At 36.9% G+C, this 18914-nt stretch overlaps 2 protein-coding genes across 3 annotated transcripts; both read right to left on the minus strand.

Annotated features, from left to right (window-relative positions):
* Window positions 1–243: 243 nt before the first annotated feature.
* On the minus strand, window positions 244–2716 carry LOC133849775 (piggyBac transposable element-derived protein 1-like). Its single transcript, XM_062285864.1, has 3 exons — window positions 2598–2716; window positions 2065–2396; window positions 244–2006 (listed from the first exon to the last, which is right to left on the minus strand). The coding sequence occupies exon 3, from the start codon at window positions 1951–1953 to the stop codon at window positions 304–306; it is 1650 nt and encodes a 549-aa protein (XP_062141848.1). The 5' UTR covers window positions 1954–2006; window positions 2065–2396; window positions 2598–2716; the 3' UTR covers window positions 244–303.
* A 12664-nt stretch (window positions 2717–15380) lies between these two features.
* LOC133849762 (uncharacterized) lies at window positions 15381–16607 on the minus strand. Of its 2 annotated transcripts, XM_062285850.1 has the most exons (3): window positions 16334–16607; window positions 15801–16133; window positions 15381–15743 (listed from the first exon to the last, which is right to left on the minus strand). In XM_062285850.1, the coding sequence occupies exons 2-3, from the start codon at window positions 16126–16128 to the stop codon at window positions 15589–15591; spliced, it is 483 nt and encodes a 160-aa protein (XP_062141834.1). In that variant the 5' UTR covers window positions 16129–16133; window positions 16334–16607; the 3' UTR covers window positions 15381–15588. The 2 variants fall into 2 exon arrangements, with proteins under 2 accessions (XP_062141834.1, XP_062141835.1); XM_062285851.1 differs by lacking the exon at window positions 16334–16607 and having other exon boundaries at window positions 15801–16240.
* Window positions 16608–18914: the final 2307 nt, after the last annotated feature.

Consider the following 18914-nt stretch of genomic DNA (forward strand, 5'->3'; position numbering starts at 1 on the left):
CCTGGTTGTATAGATCAGGGAGCTGTTCTTTTTAACAGACCTGGTCGTACAGATCAAGTATCCGGTTCTGATAACGCTCCTGTTTCTGTTAACCCTCTAATGCCACTTTCCACAATAACGCAAGAAATTAAATGAAATATTTTTTTCTAAATTGATTTGTGCCTTCTTAACTCAAAAATGCTATTAAAAAGAACTTAGAACCTTTTTTTTACCTGTAAGGTGAGAAAAACTGAATAGGTGCCTCAAGGCACCCTTAGGCACTTGAGAGTAAAAAGAATCAATTTTGTTTTGCCATGTCAAATTTTATTTTTTGGTATGATACTCTAAGAAACAGTTTTTATTAGATGTGCAACATAAATGTAAGTTGCATTTAGGGAAAATGCATTGTGTTTGTGATTTTTTGCATAATTTGCCACGAAGTTTTCCACTCTCTCGCTCAAACCAATGAGGAAAATGGTTTACCTGATCAAAACGCAAGCTTGATATAGGGTGCTTTGATTTTTTTCCTTGTTTAAGGCCAAGCTGTGGTGATCGGTGAGACAGTGGAGACTGTGCTGTTTGCTCTATCCGAGAGGATGGTGAGTTTATAGCTCGCACTAGCTGAGAGCACGGCGATCTATATGTAGATGGCCGACCTGGTAAATTTTTGCATTTGTATGTTACCATACCTGCGGCCACCGCTTCTCTAAAATCTGGGAGCTCCAACATTTTTTCCTTGTTCGCCTCGTTCGCCATTTGTATACGTCTGTATAATATATAAGAGTTCGTTACTGCCATATCAATTAAATGATAAAAAATTCGAGTTGCGGCATCCCGAGTTTTGGCTCTAATATGGTAACGGCCCATTAAACCATCCATAAGGTCTACGCCGCCCATGTGAGCATTATACTCCTTAACAATTTGAGGGCAATCAATTTCAACGTATTTTTTAGATTTTCTGTCGAACCGTGGAATTTTTGATGTTCCTTGACGCGGATCCTTCCTTGCAAATGGTTTAACACCCACATATGATGACAAGAAACGAACGGCTTTGCTGTCTTTCCACAGAACATTTGTTAGTTCAATTCCATATGAGCAACCTACGTACTCAATCATAGAACCTCTTGGCAATTTGTTGATGGTCCCTTCGTTCGGTAACTTACAATTGGGGATACGATTTGCTCGAATCGTGCCAAGACTGTAAATACCTTTCGCACGTAGATACACCATCAGAGGCAGTGAGGTATAAAAATTGTCAAAGTAAATAATATGATTTTTAAAACTTTGAACGCTTTGTGTCAGACGGACAACAATGTTAGCCGAAGCACCAAGATCTGGGTGACCAGGCAAGATCACATTATCTCCTGCACCGCTGTATACTTCAAAGCGGTATGCGTAGCCAAACGAATCGCATAGTACAAATAGTTTGATACCCCACTTGTGTGGCTTATTTGGCATGTATTGGCGCAAGTGGTGCTTCATTTTTGTGCTGCACATTTGTTCATCAACACAAAGGCGGGCTTGTTTGGGCACCGAGTCGAACCGTTGATTCAAGTAATCAACTAGTTTTCGCGTACGAAACAATGGATCGTAGCCTGGTTGACCCTTTTTAATGCGCTGGCTCTCATCACACAGCGATAAGTACTTTTTAATTGTCTCAAATCTGTGTCGGGTCATGCAATTTTGAATGGGTCCGAACGCATTTTGTCCCCAATAACTCCTCAAATTCGGATAGCGGTAAATCGACATGTAAATTAGAATGCCGATGTAATGATGAATGTCATCGATGGTAATTTTGAAATTATTTGAAATGTTATCAGTTAAAGCTGCGCGCATTGTGTCCTCGACAATCAATTTCATAATTTCTCCATCAAAAAAGTAGAAAAATATCTCAAATGGAGTTTCCAGCCCCTCAATTTCTTCTGTAAGCGAGGAATCTCCACGAAAGGCTATACAGTTTACATGCAACTGCATCGATTGCTCCCTCCAGAGAATCTTAGTGGGTTCCTTTGTAATCGATTCAAGACCTACCCATATATAAATTATTAATCACTTATATAAAAAATCTCAGTTATATTTGTTTACCAGCAGCATTAAATCCTCCAGAATTTGGTAAATATTCGCATCCCGAATCTTCTATAGTTGGCAATGGCGATCGAGGACGTTTTGTAGCCTTTCCAGTAGACTTAGGATCCTGGGCACTATTTAAAACATTTTCCTTATTGCCAACTATAAAGAGACAGAATCGGCTTCCTCTAATGCAGCGTTTAGAGCTTCCACCACATTTAAATCATTGTCCTCGTCGTCACTAGAAATATTTGAGACCTCCTCATCTGACGGGACTGACTCAAATAATTCCATTAACTGATCATCTGTCAAGTCGAATAACTTGAAGCGCTTTCGATTTGCCATATTTTCTAATTTAAGAATTTTTATTAAGAAAAACCTCTTTAAGCCACTGCAGATTGCAAATAATTGTGAAATAGCTACTTGGAACAAAAGTTTGCTTACTGCCTCAAAAGATGCCTCAAGGCACTTATCTCTATTTCACTGATACAATGCATACCAATTACATATTTGCATATCTGTAATATTATTTTAATACTAAATTAACTTACATCTCAGTAAAAAATTAATGGTTTGGTTTAGTTTTATATTTTAACTTTTATATTCAAAAGAAATCCCACTTCACTGCAGCTCAAATTTCACACGCGGCGAAACACACGTTCTGTGCAAGTATAAACAAAAGTACCGTTAAAAGCTTCTGAGAGCTTTCAAAGCTTCTATACATAATTGAACATCTATTCTTAACGGCTAAAAATATTTAAACGTAAAAATAGCGTTTATTATTTTTAAAATTGTAAATAATGTAATGAGTGCCTCAAGGCACTCTTGGGGCTTAGAGGGTTAACAGACCTGTTTCAATTTCCCATACCCCATTTAAAAATGATGAAATTAAATTTCAAATACATTTATTCACGCAATGTAAAAGGTGAAAAGTGCTGAAAAGAAAGCTGAAAAATTCCCCAATTTACCATTCCCTAATGAAAATTTCTTGAATTTAAATTTCAATAACATTTATTTGAATTAAGTATTTGAAGTAATAAAGCTGGAAAAAGCTGAAAATTCCCCAATTTCCCATTTACAAAAATTTTAAATTTATTTTGTTAATAGAATTTATTGTTTTGCTTATTTTTATTCAATTACAATTTCAAATTTAATAAAATATCTCCATCATCGAGTTTTGATAGAGTATAATTACCAGTATTTAATTCTTTAATGTGCACATCACTAACTTTATCATAGCGTGCCGGGAGGTAAATAAAATTCATTTCCAATGTTAATTTTATGGAATTAGTATTAAATTTACTAGGAACCCTAGCCGCTCCATAGATTTCTTATTCCTTGGTAGAGCGTGGAAAGGAGCTTCTTCTTCTCCTTTATTCTATTCAAATAATTCGCTGTTGATTGAAACTCGATGTCATCGGAGAGGAATGGATGTCCTCAGCAAGAGGAGTAATAAGAGGAAGATTAACTTCGATGAAGTCAATCTCCTCTCCCTTGGTACCCTCCTTTGATGGGTTCATCCTGATTATTTGATGTGTGTGTGTGTCTATGTGTAGTACCGCTGGTGCTATTCAGTGCTGCTACTGCTCCTGCTGTTCAGTGTTGGTCGTGCGTGCCCCTGGTGGTGATGATACTGCTACTGCTGGTGTTGTTGGTGAGTGCTGATGACCGAATGATATTTTCCTTCGAGTTCGAGGCTGATTTTATACTTGTCACTTTCCCCTTCCACTGTTGTTTTGGAAGGTTTTCGTTATCTAAGAACGTTTTCCTTCGATTGGTTGACTTTCTACCTGTTGCTACCTGGTGCTACCCGTAGCACTTCTCAAGTGCTAGAGAAGGACAACCAACCCACTGATAACTGTCTCCCTACCCTTCAATTCTAAACACAAATGTCCACAGTTTACAGTCCTAAAATTTTGTAAACGTTCATAATTATACTTAATGTTTTTCCTAAATATTTGACTACTTCTAATGGTGGTTGTAAATTCCCAAAACTATCAAAATAATAATTTGGAAAACGTTCATAATTGTACTTAATGTTTTTTCCTAAATATCTGACTACTTCTAATGGTGGCTGTAAATTCCCAAAACGATCGAAATAATAAGAATCTGATCCTCTCTTGTAATATGCTACCCAATGCGTTCCATTCGATATTGAGTCTGCTAAATTTATTATTCCACACTCGAAATGATGTGGAAATTTGGGTAATTGATCCTTCATATAAACACCTCGAAAATGAGGAATCTTTTCTAAAGGCAAACTTCATTATATGAAAGTTTGATAATGCTCTCTTGGGTAGCTTACCTATTAGTTTTTTGAATGCGTTTTTGACTTTGATTATTTCTAGCAAATGATATACCATATCCATTTTTGTATGGTTGTAAATACAAGCCAGCTCCCAATGCAACCGTTTCCATTTTTTTATTATGCCTCTTGTTTTCCTCTAGATGTTGTTTAGCCATCTTTTGCATTGTTAATAGATTTTACTATTGCTGCACTACCTGACGCCAAACTACCCACAGCGCCCAGAGCTGTTAAAATTGGGACAAGTGGTAAGAACCCACCTATCTTGGTTACATTTATAATACGTGGAATAACAACATTTTTCCTACATCCCATCGAGTTCGATACTGCTTTACGTGCAACTTTTATTGCACTCAAGATATCAAGCGGTTTATTCTTTTTCAATTCCTTTGTAGCCTTTTTGATTATTGTAGTCAATGATCTTTTCACTCTTTTCTTTCTCTCCTGATTTGATCCCATTCCAAATTTGTTCTTCGTCTTCATCATGTTTGTTACAAAGTATGCTGCTGCTCTCTCTCTAATACTACTATCTAACGCTTTTACACGATTCCAAGCCTTTTCAATTAAAACTGAGTCAGCTTTATGACGTTCACTCAACTCTTTACTGTTTGAATATGCAATATCATGCTCTCTACACGCTTCATCCAAACTATTAATTCCACGATCACCACGTGCTAATCGTTTCTCTAACTTTGTTCCAGGTCCACAGTAATTGTATCCAGGTATATGAGCCTTAAAAGGTAGAGAGTCTATTATATTGTTTACAAGACCACTACCCTGTTTGAATTTTGATTTTGACCTAATTAAATTATAAAAACGTTTGGCCATTTTATAACAACCTCAATCAACAAACGTTTCCCATTGAATGAAGTACTTCTCTCACTAACATGCGTTTTTTAAGACATAAGAAAAGCATACTAGTACGAAACATTGAGGGTGGTGGACATGGAGAGAATAATCAACAACCTCGACATAGTGTTTTGCTACCCAATACAATTAGAGCATTAATTGTTGGACCATCAAATTGTGGAAAACCAATGTGATGCTTAGTCTTATAGAGAGTCCCAATGGTCTCAAATTTGAAAATATTTATGTATTTTCAAAGAGTTTATACCAACCCAAATATGAATATTTGGAAAAACTTATCAAACCAATTCAAGGAATGGGATATTTTACATTCTCCGGCAACGATGCAGTGTTATCACCGCACGAAGCTAAAAATAATTCCATTATGATATTCGATGATGTGGCATGTGAAAAGCAGGATAATATCCGAAACTATTTTTGTATGGGAAGACATAAGAATATTTATTCATTCTATTTATGTCAAACATACACACATATCCCGAAGCATTTAATACGTGACAATGCTAATTTTATTATAATGTTTAAACAAGATGATTTGAACATGCGTCATATATATCGAGATCACGTAAACAGTGACATGGACTATGAATCATTTATGGAAATTTCACGAAAATGCTGGGAGCAGAAATTTGGATTTCTACTAATCTCTAAAGATGATGATATGAAAAATGGGCGATACAGAAAAGGCTTTGATCAATTCATTATACTTTAAAAATATGAATATAAAACTAATGATATGATGATTAAACAACAGTCCAAACTCAGACTTCAAAATGTCTACATCACTAACATTTGCATTAAATGGAAACACATCAGTTATAACCGAAAATTTTTTCCCACAAATTGAATTAAATAGAAATTATGAGTGTGCTCTCATTGACTTTCACACATACAATTCTATACCAAACGTAGATAGAGGGAACAATCTATTTCATATTGGAAATAAATGTATAGAAATACCTGTTGGATCGTATGAACTCGAAGAGATTGCAACATATATTATTGATGTCCTAAAGGGGTATGGTTCTTATGATGTGTTAAAAATAGAAACCAACAATAATACGCTGAAAGTTCAAGTTACCACTAAAAAAGAAACAGTATATTTTAATCGTGAACGAAGTATTGGAAAGCTATTTGGATTTGGTGCACGTATTCTAAAACCGCACAATACTGAAATTTATGTCTCAGATAACCCTGTAAACATTTTAAAAGTAAATACAATTAGAGTGGAATGCAACATTATCAGTGGCTCACATGTAGGTAATAGACCAAATCATGTGCTTCATGAATTTGGAATCAATGTTCCTCCGGGATATAAAATGAGTATTACACCACGAAACTTGATTTATTTACCTATCAACACTAGAGAAATAAGCACGCTCGAAGTACGGATAACTGATCAGGAGGGGGAATTAATCAATTTTCGAGGGGAAACTATATCAATTCGTCTTCATTTACGAGCAACAGAATGATTATTTATAATAAAAGGTCGTTACATCACCTTACAACTCCCATTACTAAATGTAAAGGTGAAGTGAAAACACCATCATCATTATCATCTCGAGGACCATCATATCCACGACTTGCGGTATCATTAAAAAATAAACTGATTTTAAAATCACTTGGTTTTAATATTCATTAAAATTACTATCTCCATTTCAAATGAATGAAATTTTTTTTGTGCAAGATAAACCTCACAATGATGAGAGTATCACGAAAAAGAATATCACACTTATTACCCATATCAGCAGAACTTCAAAACAAATGATGAAGTTCGTATTACAATACAAAACCAAGATTTGTATGTGTTTCCGTCTGAAAGTTTCCTCCACTTTGAAGGGACACTTAGTAAAATTACTAACCAAAATTCGGGCACAAGTACAACAAATGATGTTGCCGGCTTGCTTAAAAATAATTGCATGGCCTATTTTTGGATGAAATAAGATATGAATTGAACGGATGCGAACTGGAGAGAACACGGTTTACTGGAATCACATCTACTCTGAAAAACTTTCTTTCCATTGGTCGACAGGAGTCTCTATGTTATCGTAATGCCGGTCATTTCAGCTTTTCAATACCACTAAAAATGCTAATGGGATTCGCTGAAGATCATAAAAAAGTTATATTAAATTGTAAACATGAACTCATTCTCTTGCTAGCTAAAAATATGAAAGATATGTTTGAAAAACGGTCGGAGGTGTTGAATATAAAATTGCTATACAGAACATTAGTTGGAAAGTACCCCACATTGTTCCAAGCGATACTACTAAAATTAAAATGTTCAATGTAGTCAAAAGTGGAGCTACACTTCCACTTTCATTCCGCAGCTGGGATTGTTATATAAATCCCTCGTTGGTACAGGGGACTCATCATGTATGGAACGTTAAGCTAGCTGCAAATAGATAAATGCAAACGTCCACGGTTTGCAGTTATTGCGTTTACATTAAATGGCAATCTAATTACAAACAATTTGAGAAATGCAAAAGTGTATTTAAATTCTGAAGTCTATCCATATGAAGATTTAAATGTAAAATTCAATGAAAATCGGTTTGCTGCCTTGTATGATATGTACGTGAAATTCCAAGAGAGTTACTACAACCGTGAGCCTCGTCCACTTTTATCACCACTAGACTTCAAGTCAAAGGCTCCTATTGTTGTTGTTGATCTTTCATATCGAAACGAGTCGGTCAAATCAGGGCCAATTGATGTTAAAATTTCAACTGAATTAAGAGTACCAAGTGAGTTGAATACAAAGGTATATTGCCTTCTCATTCACGATCGTCTAGTTGAATATAACCCACTGACCGGATTAGTTCAACGTATCGTATAATTTTTCTCAAAATATTTCTTCATTCACCTTTTGGAAATCATTACGAGTAGACGTCAACGGATCGAAAGAAATTTAAAATGATATTGATTGAAAACAAGACCAACTCCACAACTCATATTTCGATACAACAACTTATAACTGAAATAAATAATTTTATGAAAATGTTTAACGATAAAATTTTTCCTGATCACATGGAATATTTATCAGAATCATTGAAATATTTTAATAATAGAATATGTGATGGACCATTGGTTTCTAATGTTCATGGTCAACATTTCGCATCCTGCTGTTGGGCTCATAACGATGTGGAGGATGGAGTCGATACATGTGCCTGTCATTTCTATACTGTTCGCTCACAAAAAACAAAAAAAATTATAAAAATGTATGTTAGTTTAGAGAATCGATTTTAAACAATGAATTTGGAAATAAAATTATGTTAGATACAGAAGAAGACGAATACTATATCTTTAAGGGAAATGGAATTTTTACAGCACTATTCGGTTTTTCTTTCAGATTTTCTATTTTATCTTCAAGTGTCTTGGAAATGGTGTTGTACTCTCGTCTGAATTACATCACGTTCCCATCCTTTTAACCTTCATCACGTCTTCCTTCCTCCGCTCCGATTTCGATTACATTCGAATTGACGAGAGAAGTGGGCGTCATACCTTCGTTCGTTTTATAGGTAGCGTGGCGCCTACGATCGTTTTACAGCTAGCGATGTGTCTCGTGCAAGGCGCCTTCGATCGTTTTTCAGGTAGCGTTGGGCTTCCGAACATATTTCGTCACGTTTCGTAACGTTGATTCGTGTTAGACGTTCACGTATTCGATCGTCTTGGATGTGGCGCTGCGTCACGTTTCCGTCCATTCGTTTCGTAACGTTTCGATCTAGTATGATGCGTTGCCCCACGACCTACGTTTTCGAGGTGGGTGTTCGCGCGTTCATACGCTACGTTCGTTAAAGAGCGTATCACGTTTTCGTAGGACGACTTCGTCTCACGTTTTCGTGTACGATCTACGAATCGACTGCGACCCCGATCCCTCACCGTCTCGTCTCGGGACACACAACCTCGAGAGTGTATCGTAGCACGTGTTCGTTGCACGTTTTCGCCCTCGATCTACGAATCGTTTTCGATTGCGACCCCGAGTGCGAGACCGAATGCGACCCCGACCTCGAGGGCGTGTCGGGATAAGCGATCTCGACCCCGACCCCGAGGGCGTCTCGGGACAAGCGACCTCGACCCCGACCCCGACTCCGAAGGATTTGTGTGACGAAACGCCCCGATCCCGATCCTTTCATCGCCCCGTCTCGGGTCGCGTACGATTCGTCACACAAATCCCACACTTGTCATTTCCACAGCTAACCCTAATTAAATTGCATCTTTATTACCCCTAAATTGACATTAATGAGAGGTGACCCTAATTAGCACTTCCTTGCACAAGAACTTGATTTGTATAGAAACTTGATATTCCACCTACTGTTGTCCTTCTCTAGCACTTGAGAAGTGTTACGGATAGCACCAGGTAGCAACAGGTAGAAAGTCAACCAATCGAAGGAAAACGTTCTTAGATAACGAAAACCTTCCAAAACAACAGTGGAAGGGGAAAGTGACAAGTATAAAATCAGCCAGCCACTCGAAGGAAAATATCATTCGGTCATCAGCACTCACCGACAACACCAGCAGTAGCAGTATTATCACCACCAGGAGCACGCACGACCAACACTGAACAGCAGGAACAGTAGCAGCACTGAATAGCACCAGCAGTACTACACATAGACACACACACATCAAATAATCAGGATGAACCCATCAAAGGAGGGTACCAAGGAAAGGAGATTGACTTCGCCGAAGTTAATCTTCCTCTTATTACTCCTCTTGCTGAGGACATCCAATTCCTCTCCGATGACATCGAGTTTCAATCAACAGCGAATTATTTGAATATAATAAAAGAGAAGAAGAAGCTCCCTTTCCACGCTCTACCAAGGAATAAGGAATTCAGAATCTATGGAGCGGCTAGGGTTCCTAGTAAATTTAATACTAATTCCATAAAATTAACATTGGAAATTAATTTTATTTACCTCCCGGCACGCTATGATAAAGTTAGTGATGTGCACATTAAAGAATTAAATACTGGTAATTATACTCTATCAAAACTGGATGATGGAGATATTCTATTAAATTTGAAATTGTAATTGAATAAAAAATAAGCAAAACAATAAATTCTATTAACAAAATAAATTTAAAAATTTTTTAAATGGGGAATAGGAAATTGGGGAATTTTCAGCTTTATTTTTCAGCTTTCTTTTCCAGCTTTATTACTTCAAATACTTAATTCAATTTTTTCAGCTTTCTTTTTCAGCACTTTTCACCTTTTTACATTGCGTGAATAAATGTATTTGAAATTTAATTTCATCATTTTTAAATGGGGTATGGGAAATTGAAACAGGTCTGCTAACAGAAACAGGAGCGTTATCAGAACCGGAGACTTGATCTGTACGACCAGGTCTGTTAAAAAGAACAGCTCCCTGATATATACAACCAGGTCTTTTTAAAAGAACAGCTACCTGATCTGTTTAACAATCAAATCAGATAGCTGATGTGTACAACTAGGTCTATCCATCAAACCATGTTAACCCAGATGTATCTGTTTATTGCACATATATGATTATGCTTCGTAAAAAGATCACAGCACATTCATAACCACAAGACTAAAATAGTCAGAGCTCCGCTAACAGCTAAATGAGATTAAAATGTATTAAAATGAATCAATGTACTTTAACCAATAGCCGAAATGCCAGATAAACATTGACTTCAGCAAATTTAACCAAAAAATCTAAATTTTGTGTTTCATAACTAAATAACTTAATTGCTTCCAATTTTTTAACATTTTTTTCTTAATCAGATTAAACACCACATAAATCCTTTTAAGAAATTTAAAACTTTTAAAGCCATTCCTTATTTGACAATCTAGAACCACTTGAGAATTGCAATATTCAAATTAATAAAATCTACTGTTTACCCTTTTCATTTATGTAAACAAACCTGAACTAATGCCACCGAAATTTGTCATTGAAATACAAAAGAACATTGCATACTTTTGAGTTGATCATTTCATCTGCATGAAAAAAATTATAGCATTAAAAACAGTATTATCACTAACCATACAATACATAGATGCTTCAGCCCGTATAAATTTTGTATCATTAAAACAGTATTATTGCAGCCCCAGTCGGACCGTGCGCTGCGATTCGAACAGCCTCTTCGGCTCATTCGAAAATTCGAAGTTCTAACGCAGCGCGCAGCGTTGAGTTCAGTCGCAGATCAAATGCGGAGCGATGAGCTCGTTGCGCTCTGCTCTCGCTTCTATGGATGCGTGTATGTATCTACATGCTCGCCTATGTCAGTATGTGTATGCATGTGAAGTTTTGCAACGTGCAGTTGCCTCACTGACAAGCAGCTAGCGGACGTCAATTTTGTTTTGCCGCGACGAAAGTCTCGAAGATGAAGTCGAGTGACTGTTCGTGCCTTCGACTCTTCGTGCCTATATACTGGCAATTTACCGCCACCGAAAATCAAAGTGCGTTGGCTTTACTCGTAATGTGTTGGCGGGTGTGGAAAAGTGATTGGGTTCAAATCCCGTCTTTTTTATTTATATTTTATTTTCATTTTTATTTATATTTTCATTTTTTTTCATTTTTTACAAATAAAAAATTTAAATATTCATTTATAAATTCTTTATTTTTTTATTAAAGCTTTTGATTCAATTTTTTACTAACTAAAATATTACAAAATAGAAACAATATTTTTCAGAAAATATATTATTAGTCGCTGAAAAACAATTATTATTTATTTCAGAAATATTATCTAATTCTAAATGCCAAACTGTCTAGAATTGGGGTGGGTTGTATGCGTGTGTAGCTTGCCCGTGTGCATGTGTATACACATGGCAAGAGTTGTTGTTGCAACTACAAGTGATTGGCACGCGCCAATTGTTATTTTTGTTTGTCGCCGCTCGAATTAGTTACCAATTAAGTAAATTTACTTCATCGGTATCCAGGGAACACCACTAGGAGGCCATTGCAAGTGCAATGGGGTCATCAAATGACCTCCGAGTCGACTTGAGATTATTTGTAAATCTCCATGTTCCCCACCTAATCTAATTATTTGTTTTCGTTTACGTTACCCCACATATACGGACTGACAAACTTGGCTTTGACGACTTTGCGATTAATAAGGCTTCTTAGATTTTTATTTTTAAGATTTTATAATTTCAACTTGTAAGTAGGCGTTTTTGCCCATACAAAAGTATTTCTTTAATAACTTCCACAATTTTTATCTGATCGCAACCAAATTTTCAGAAATCATAACTACTACAGTAGTTATTGTATATACCAAAACCGACAGACGGACAGACACACAGACGGACATGGCTAGATCGTCTCGGCTGTTGACGCTGATCAAGAATATATATATTTTATAGGGTCGGAAATGCCTCCTTCTACCTGTTACATACATTTCCTGCCGGCACAAAGTTATAATACCCTTCTACCCTATGGGTAGCGGGTATAAAAAGACGGGGTTTGAACCCAAGCACTTTTCCACACCCGCCAACACATTACGAGTAAAGCCAACGCACTTTGATTTTCGGTGGCGGTAAATTGCCAGTATATACATAGGTACGAAGAGTCGAAGGCACGCACAGTCACTCGACTTCATCTTCGAGACTTTCGTCGCGGCAAAACAAAATTGACATGCGCTAGCTGCTTGTCAGTGAGGCAACTGCACGTTGCAAAACTTCACATGCATACACATACTGACATAGGCGAGCATGTAGATACATACACGCATACATAGAAGCGAGAGCAGAGCGCAACGAAATACACCCGTGCTCATCGCTCCGCATTTGATCTCCGACTGAACTCAACGCTGCGCGCTGCGTTAGAACTTCGAATTTTCGAATGAGCCGAAGAGGCTGTTCGAATCGCAGCGCACGGTCCGACTGGTGCTGCAATAATACTGTTTTAATGATACAAAAATTTGTACGGGCTGAAGCATCTATGTAACATATTGTATGGTTAGTGATAAAACTGTTTTTAATGCTATAATTTTTTCATGCAGATGAAATGATCAACTCAAAAGTATGCAATGTTCTTTTGTATTTCAATGACAAATTTCGGTGGCATTAGTTCAGGTTTGTTTACATAAATGAAAAGGGTAAACAGTAGATTTTATTAATTTGAATATTGCAATTCTCAAGTGGTTCTAGATTGTCAAATAAGGAATGGCTTTAAAAGTTTTAAATTTCTTAAAAGGATTTATGTGGTGTTTAATCTGATTAAGAAAAAAATGTTAACAAAATTGGATGCAATTAAGTTATTTAGTTTTAAAACACAAAATTTTGATTTTTGGGGTTCAATTTACTGAAGTCAATGTTTATCTGGCATTTCGGCTATTGGTTAATTGGGTTAAAATACATTGATTCATTTCAATACATTTTAATCTCATTTAGCTGTTAGCGGAGCTCTGAATATTTGAGTCTTGTGGTTATGAATGTACTGTGATCTTTTTACGAAGCATAATCATATATATGCAATAAACACATATGTACATCTGGGTTAACATGGTTTGATGGATAGACCTAGTTGTACACATCAGCTATCTGATTTGATTGTTAAACAGATCAGGTAGCTGTTCTTTTAAAAGACCTGGTTGTATAGATCAGGGAGCTGTTCTTTTAACAGACCTGGTCGTACAGATCAAGTATCCGGTTCTGATAACGCTCCTGTTTCTGTTAACCCTCTAATGCCACTTTCCACAATAACGCAAGAAATTAAATGAAATATTTTTTTCTAAATTGATTTGTGCCTTCTTAACTCAAAAATGCTATTAAAAAGAACTTAGAACCTTTTTTACCTGTAAGGTGAGAAAAACTGAATAGGTGCCTCAAGGCACCCTTAGGCACTTGAGTAAAAAGAATCAATTTTGTTTTGCCATGTCAAATTTTATTTTTTGGTATGATACTCTAAGAAACAGTTTTTATTAGATGTGCAACATAAATGTAAGTTGCATTTAGGGAAAATGCATTGTGTTTGTGATTTTTGCATAATTTGCCACGAAGTTTTCCACTCTCTCGCTCAAACCAATGAGGAAAATGGTTTACCTGATCAAAACGCAAGCTTGATATAGGGTGCTTTGATTTTTTCCTTGTTTAAGGCCAAGCTGTGGTGATCGGTGAGACAGTGGAGACTGTGCTGTTTGCTCTATCCGAGAGGATGGTGAGTTTATAGCTCGCACTAGCTGAGAGCACGGCGATCTATATGTAGATGGCCGACCTGGTAAATTTTTGCATTTGTATGTTACCATACCTGCGGCCACCGCTTCTCTAAAATCTGGGAGCTCCAACATTTTTCCTTGTTCGCCTCGTTCGCCATTTGTATACGTCTGTATAATATATAAGAGTTCGTTACTGCCATATCAATTAAATGATAAAAATTCGAGTTGCGGCATCCCGAGTTTTGGCTCTAATATGGTAACGGCCCATTAAACCATCCATAAGGTCTACGCCGCCCATGTGAGCATTATACTCCTTAACAATTTGAGGGCAATCAATTTCAACGTATTTTTTAGATTTTCTGTCGAACCGTGGAATTTTTGATGTTCCTTGACGCGGATCCTTCCTTGCAAATGGTTTAACACCCACATATGATGACAAGAAACGAACGGCTTTGCTGTCTTTCCACAGAACATTTGTTAGTTCAATTCCATATGAGCAACCTACGTACTCAATCATAGAACCTCTTGGCAATTTGTTGATGGTCCTTCGTTCGGTAACTTACAATTGGGGATACGATTTGCTCGAATCGTGCCAAGACTGTAAATACCTTTCGCACGTAGATACACCATCAGAGGCAGTGAGGTATAAAAATTGTCAAAGTAAATAATATGATTTTAAAACTTTGAACGCTTTGTGTCAGACGGACAACAATGTTAGCCGAAGCACCAAGATCTGGGTGACCAGGCAAGATCACATTATCTCCTGCACCGCTGTATACTTCAAAGCGGTATGCGTAGCCAAACGAATCGCATAGTACAAATAGTTTGATACCCCACTTGTGTGGCTTATTTGGCATGTATTGGCGCAAGTGGTGCTTCATTTTTGTGCTGCACATTTGTTCATCAACACAAAGGCGGGCTTGTTTGGGCACCGAGTCGAACCGTTGATTCAAGTAATCAACTAGTTTTCGCGTACGAAACAATGGATCGTAGCCTGGTTGACCCTTTTTAATGCGCTGGCTCTCATCACACAGCGATAAGTACTTTTAATTGTCTCAAATCTGTGTCGGGTCATGCAATTTTGAATGGGTCCGAACGCATTTTGTCCCCAATAACTCCTCAAATTCGGATAGCGGTAAATCGACATGTAAATTAGAATGCCGATGTAATGATGAATGTCATCGATGGTAATTTTGAAATTATTTGAAATGTTATCAGTTAAAGCTGCGCGCATTGTGTCCTCGACAATCAATTTCATAATTTCTCCATCAAAAAGTAGAAAATATCTCAAATGGAGTTTCCAGCCCCTCAATTTCTTCTGTAAGCGAGGAATCTCCACGAAAGGCTATACAGTTTACATGCAACTGCATCGATTGCTCCCTCCAGAGAATCTTAGTGGGTTCCTTTGTAATCGATTCAAGACCTACCCATATATAAATTATTAATCACTTATATAAAAATCTCAGTTATATTTGTTTACCAGCAGCATTAAATCCTCCAGAATTTGGTAAATATTCGCATCCCGAATCTTCTATAGTTGGCAATGGCGATCGAGGACGTTTTGTAGCCTTTCCAGTAGACTTAGGATCCTGGGCACTATTTAAAACATTTTCCTTATTGCCAACTATAAAAGAGACAGAATCGGCTTCCTCTAATGCAGCGTTTAGAGCTTCCACCACATTTAAATCATTGTCCTCGTCGTCACTAGAAATATTTGAGACCTCCTCATCTGACGGGACTGACTCAAATAATTCCATTAACTGATCATCTGTCAAGTCGAATAACTTGAAGCGCTTTCGATTTGCCATATTTTCTAATTTAAGAATTTTTATTAAGAAAAACCTCTTTAAGCCACTGCAGATTGCAAATAATTGTGAAATAGCTACTTGGAACAAAAGTTTGCTTACTGCCTCAAAGATGCCTCAAGGCACTTATCTCTATTTCACTGATACAATGCATACCAATTACATATTTGCATATCTGTAATATTATTTTAATACTAAATTAACTTACATCTCAGTAAAAAATTAATGGTTTGGTTTAGTTTTATATTTTAACTTTTATATTCAAAAGAAATCCCACTTCACTGCAGCTCAAATTTCACACGCGGCGAAACACACGTTCTGTGCAAGTATAAACAAAAAGTACCGTTAAAAGCTTCTGAGAGCTTTCAAAGCTTCTATACATAATTGAACATCTATTCTTAACGGCTAAAAAATATTTAAACGTAAAAATAGCGTTTATTATTTTTAAAATTGTAAATAATGTAATGAGTGCCTCAAGGCACTCTTGGGGCTTAGAGGGTTAACAGACCTGTTTCAATTTCCCATACCCCATTTAAAAATGATGAAATTAAATTTCAAATACATTTATTCACGCAATGTAAAAAGGTGAAAAGTGCTGAAAAAGAAAGCTGAAAAATTCCCCAATTTACCATTCCCTAATGAAAATTTCGAATTTAAATTTCAATAACATTTATTTGAATTAAGTATTTGAAGTAATAAAGCTGGAAAAGAAAGCTGAAAATTCCCCAATTTCCCATTTACAAAATTTTTAAATTTATTTTGTTAATAGAATTTATTGTTTTGCTTATTTTTTATTCAATTACAATTTCAAATTTAATAAAATATCTCCATCATCGAGTTTTGATAGAGTATAATTACCAGTATTTAATTCTTTAATGTGCACATCACTAACTTTATCATAGCGTGCCGGGAGGTAAATAAAATTCATTTCCAATGTTAATTTTATGGAATTAGTATTAAATTTACTAGGAACCCTAGCCGCTCCATAGATTTCTTATTCCTTGGTAGAGCGTGGAAAGGGAGCTTCTTCTTCTCCTTTATTCTATTCAAATAATTCGCTGTTGATTGAAACTCGATGTCATCGGAGAGGAATTGGATGTCCTCAGCAAGAGGAGTAATAAGAGGAAGATTAACTTCGATGAAGTCAATCTCCTCTCCCTTGGTACCCTCCTTTGATGGGTTCATCCTGATTATTTGATGTGTGTGTGTGTCTATGTGTAGTACCGCTGGTGCTATTCAGTGCTGCTACTGCTCCTGCTGTTCAGTGTTGGTCGTGCGTGCCCCTGGTGGTGATGATACTGCTACTGCTGGTGTTGTTGGTGAGTGCTGATGACCGAATGATATTTTCCTTCGAGTTCGAGGCTGATTTTATACTTGTCACTTTCCCCTTCCACTGTTGTTTTGGAAGGTTTTCGTTATCTAAGAACGTTTTCCTTCGATTGGTTGACTTTCTACCTGTTGCTACCTGGTGCTACCCGTAGCACTTCTCAAGTGCTAGAGAAGGACAACCAACCCACTGATAACTGTCTCCCTACCCTTCAATTCTAAACACAAATGTCCACAGTTTACAGTCCTAAAATTTTGTAAACGTTCATAATTATACTTAATGTTTTTTCCTAAATATTTGACTACTTCTAATGGTGGTTGTAAATTCCCAAAACTATCAAAATAATAATACAATACTACTGTCTAACGCTTTTACACGATTCCAAGCCTTTTCAATTAAAACTGAGTCAGCTTTATGACGTTCACTCAACTCTTGACTGTTTGAATATGCAATATCATGCTCTCTACACGTTTCATCTAAAGCATTGATTCCACGGTCACCACGTGCTAATCGTTTCTCTAACTTTGTCCCAGGTCCGCAGTAATTGTATCAAGGTATATAAGCCTCAAAAGGTAGAGAGTCTATTATATTGTTTACAAGACCACTACCCTGTTTAGTGGTCGTTGTGGTTTTGTAGTTGTGAGAACAACCGTAATGAAACGACGTCTGGCGTCGCTGTCGTCGAGTCAGTGTTGCCAGATTTTGGGAGACACCAGATTGAAGGAAAAAATAAGCTAGCATGGCAACACTGTTTGTTTTGTGGTTTTGACAGGAACCGTTTTGTTTCACACAAGAGAATGACAGTAAGCAAATAGACGTCAAACATTGGATTTGTGACCAAGACTGAGCAAGAAGCAAGTAATTATAACCACGTGCTCTTTAATACCAACTTTACGCCGAAGTGCACATCGCCGACAACACCGGGACCATCCGTACACAGTGGTTTACAGAAATAAATGTAAGTTATGTGATAAACGACCGTACATGTGTACAACAATCGCTGTTAAGGCACCGGGATCGTTTCCATTTATCAACTTACATTAACGAAAATTTACTATTAATTTGTGAAATATACAAAAACAAGAAAGTTAAAAAAAATAATAAACGAAAGAATAAACTAAAAGTGCACAAATAATACACACACAGTGATACTGTTTCCGTCTGCAAATGTCAAGTGATGTGATGATGGGTCGTCCTTGCATGTCAGGAACTTGACACCATTCATCCAGCCAATGCCTTCGAAGGTAGAGCAACGGCGAGATGCCGCCTGGCGGTTTCAGCAACCGTTACTCTCTGTCTTTGTCTGTTCCGTTGAGCCAGGTGCCCGCAGCCTCTTGCTCACTGGGGTCCCTTGTTGGCGCTTGCTTGCCGTGGACTCCACCTTCTTGTTGGCAGGGCCGGTAAAACCGTTTTGCACCTTATTGTTTTTTGGGAGGGGGCTAATTTGGTTTTCACGCATTCA

Source organism: Drosophila sulfurigaster, unplaced genomic scaffold, assembly GCF_023558435.1.
Source record: "Drosophila sulfurigaster albostrigata strain 15112-1811.04 unplaced genomic scaffold, ASM2355843v2 contig_289_pilon, whole genome shotgun sequence".
In the NCBI taxonomy this organism is placed as follows: domain Eukaryota; kingdom Metazoa; phylum Arthropoda; class Insecta; order Diptera; family Drosophilidae; genus Drosophila; species Drosophila sulfurigaster.

What these genes read in the sequence shown, in the direction of transcription:
- LOC133849762 (XM_062285850.1), bottom strand. Translation starts at nt 16,128, where the DNA reads ATGGCAAATCGAAAGCGCTTCAAGTTATTCGACTTGACAGATGATCAG. An exon ending in TGGAGGATTTAATGCTGCTG is followed by an intron (nt 15,744 to 15,800) that starts GTAAACAAATAT and finishes ATATATGGGTAG; the next exon opens with GTCTTGAATCGATTACAAAG.
- LOC133849775 (XM_062285864.1), bottom strand. Translation starts at nt 1,953, where the DNA reads ATGCAGTTGCATGTAAACTGTATAGCCTTTCGTGGAGATTCCTCGCTT.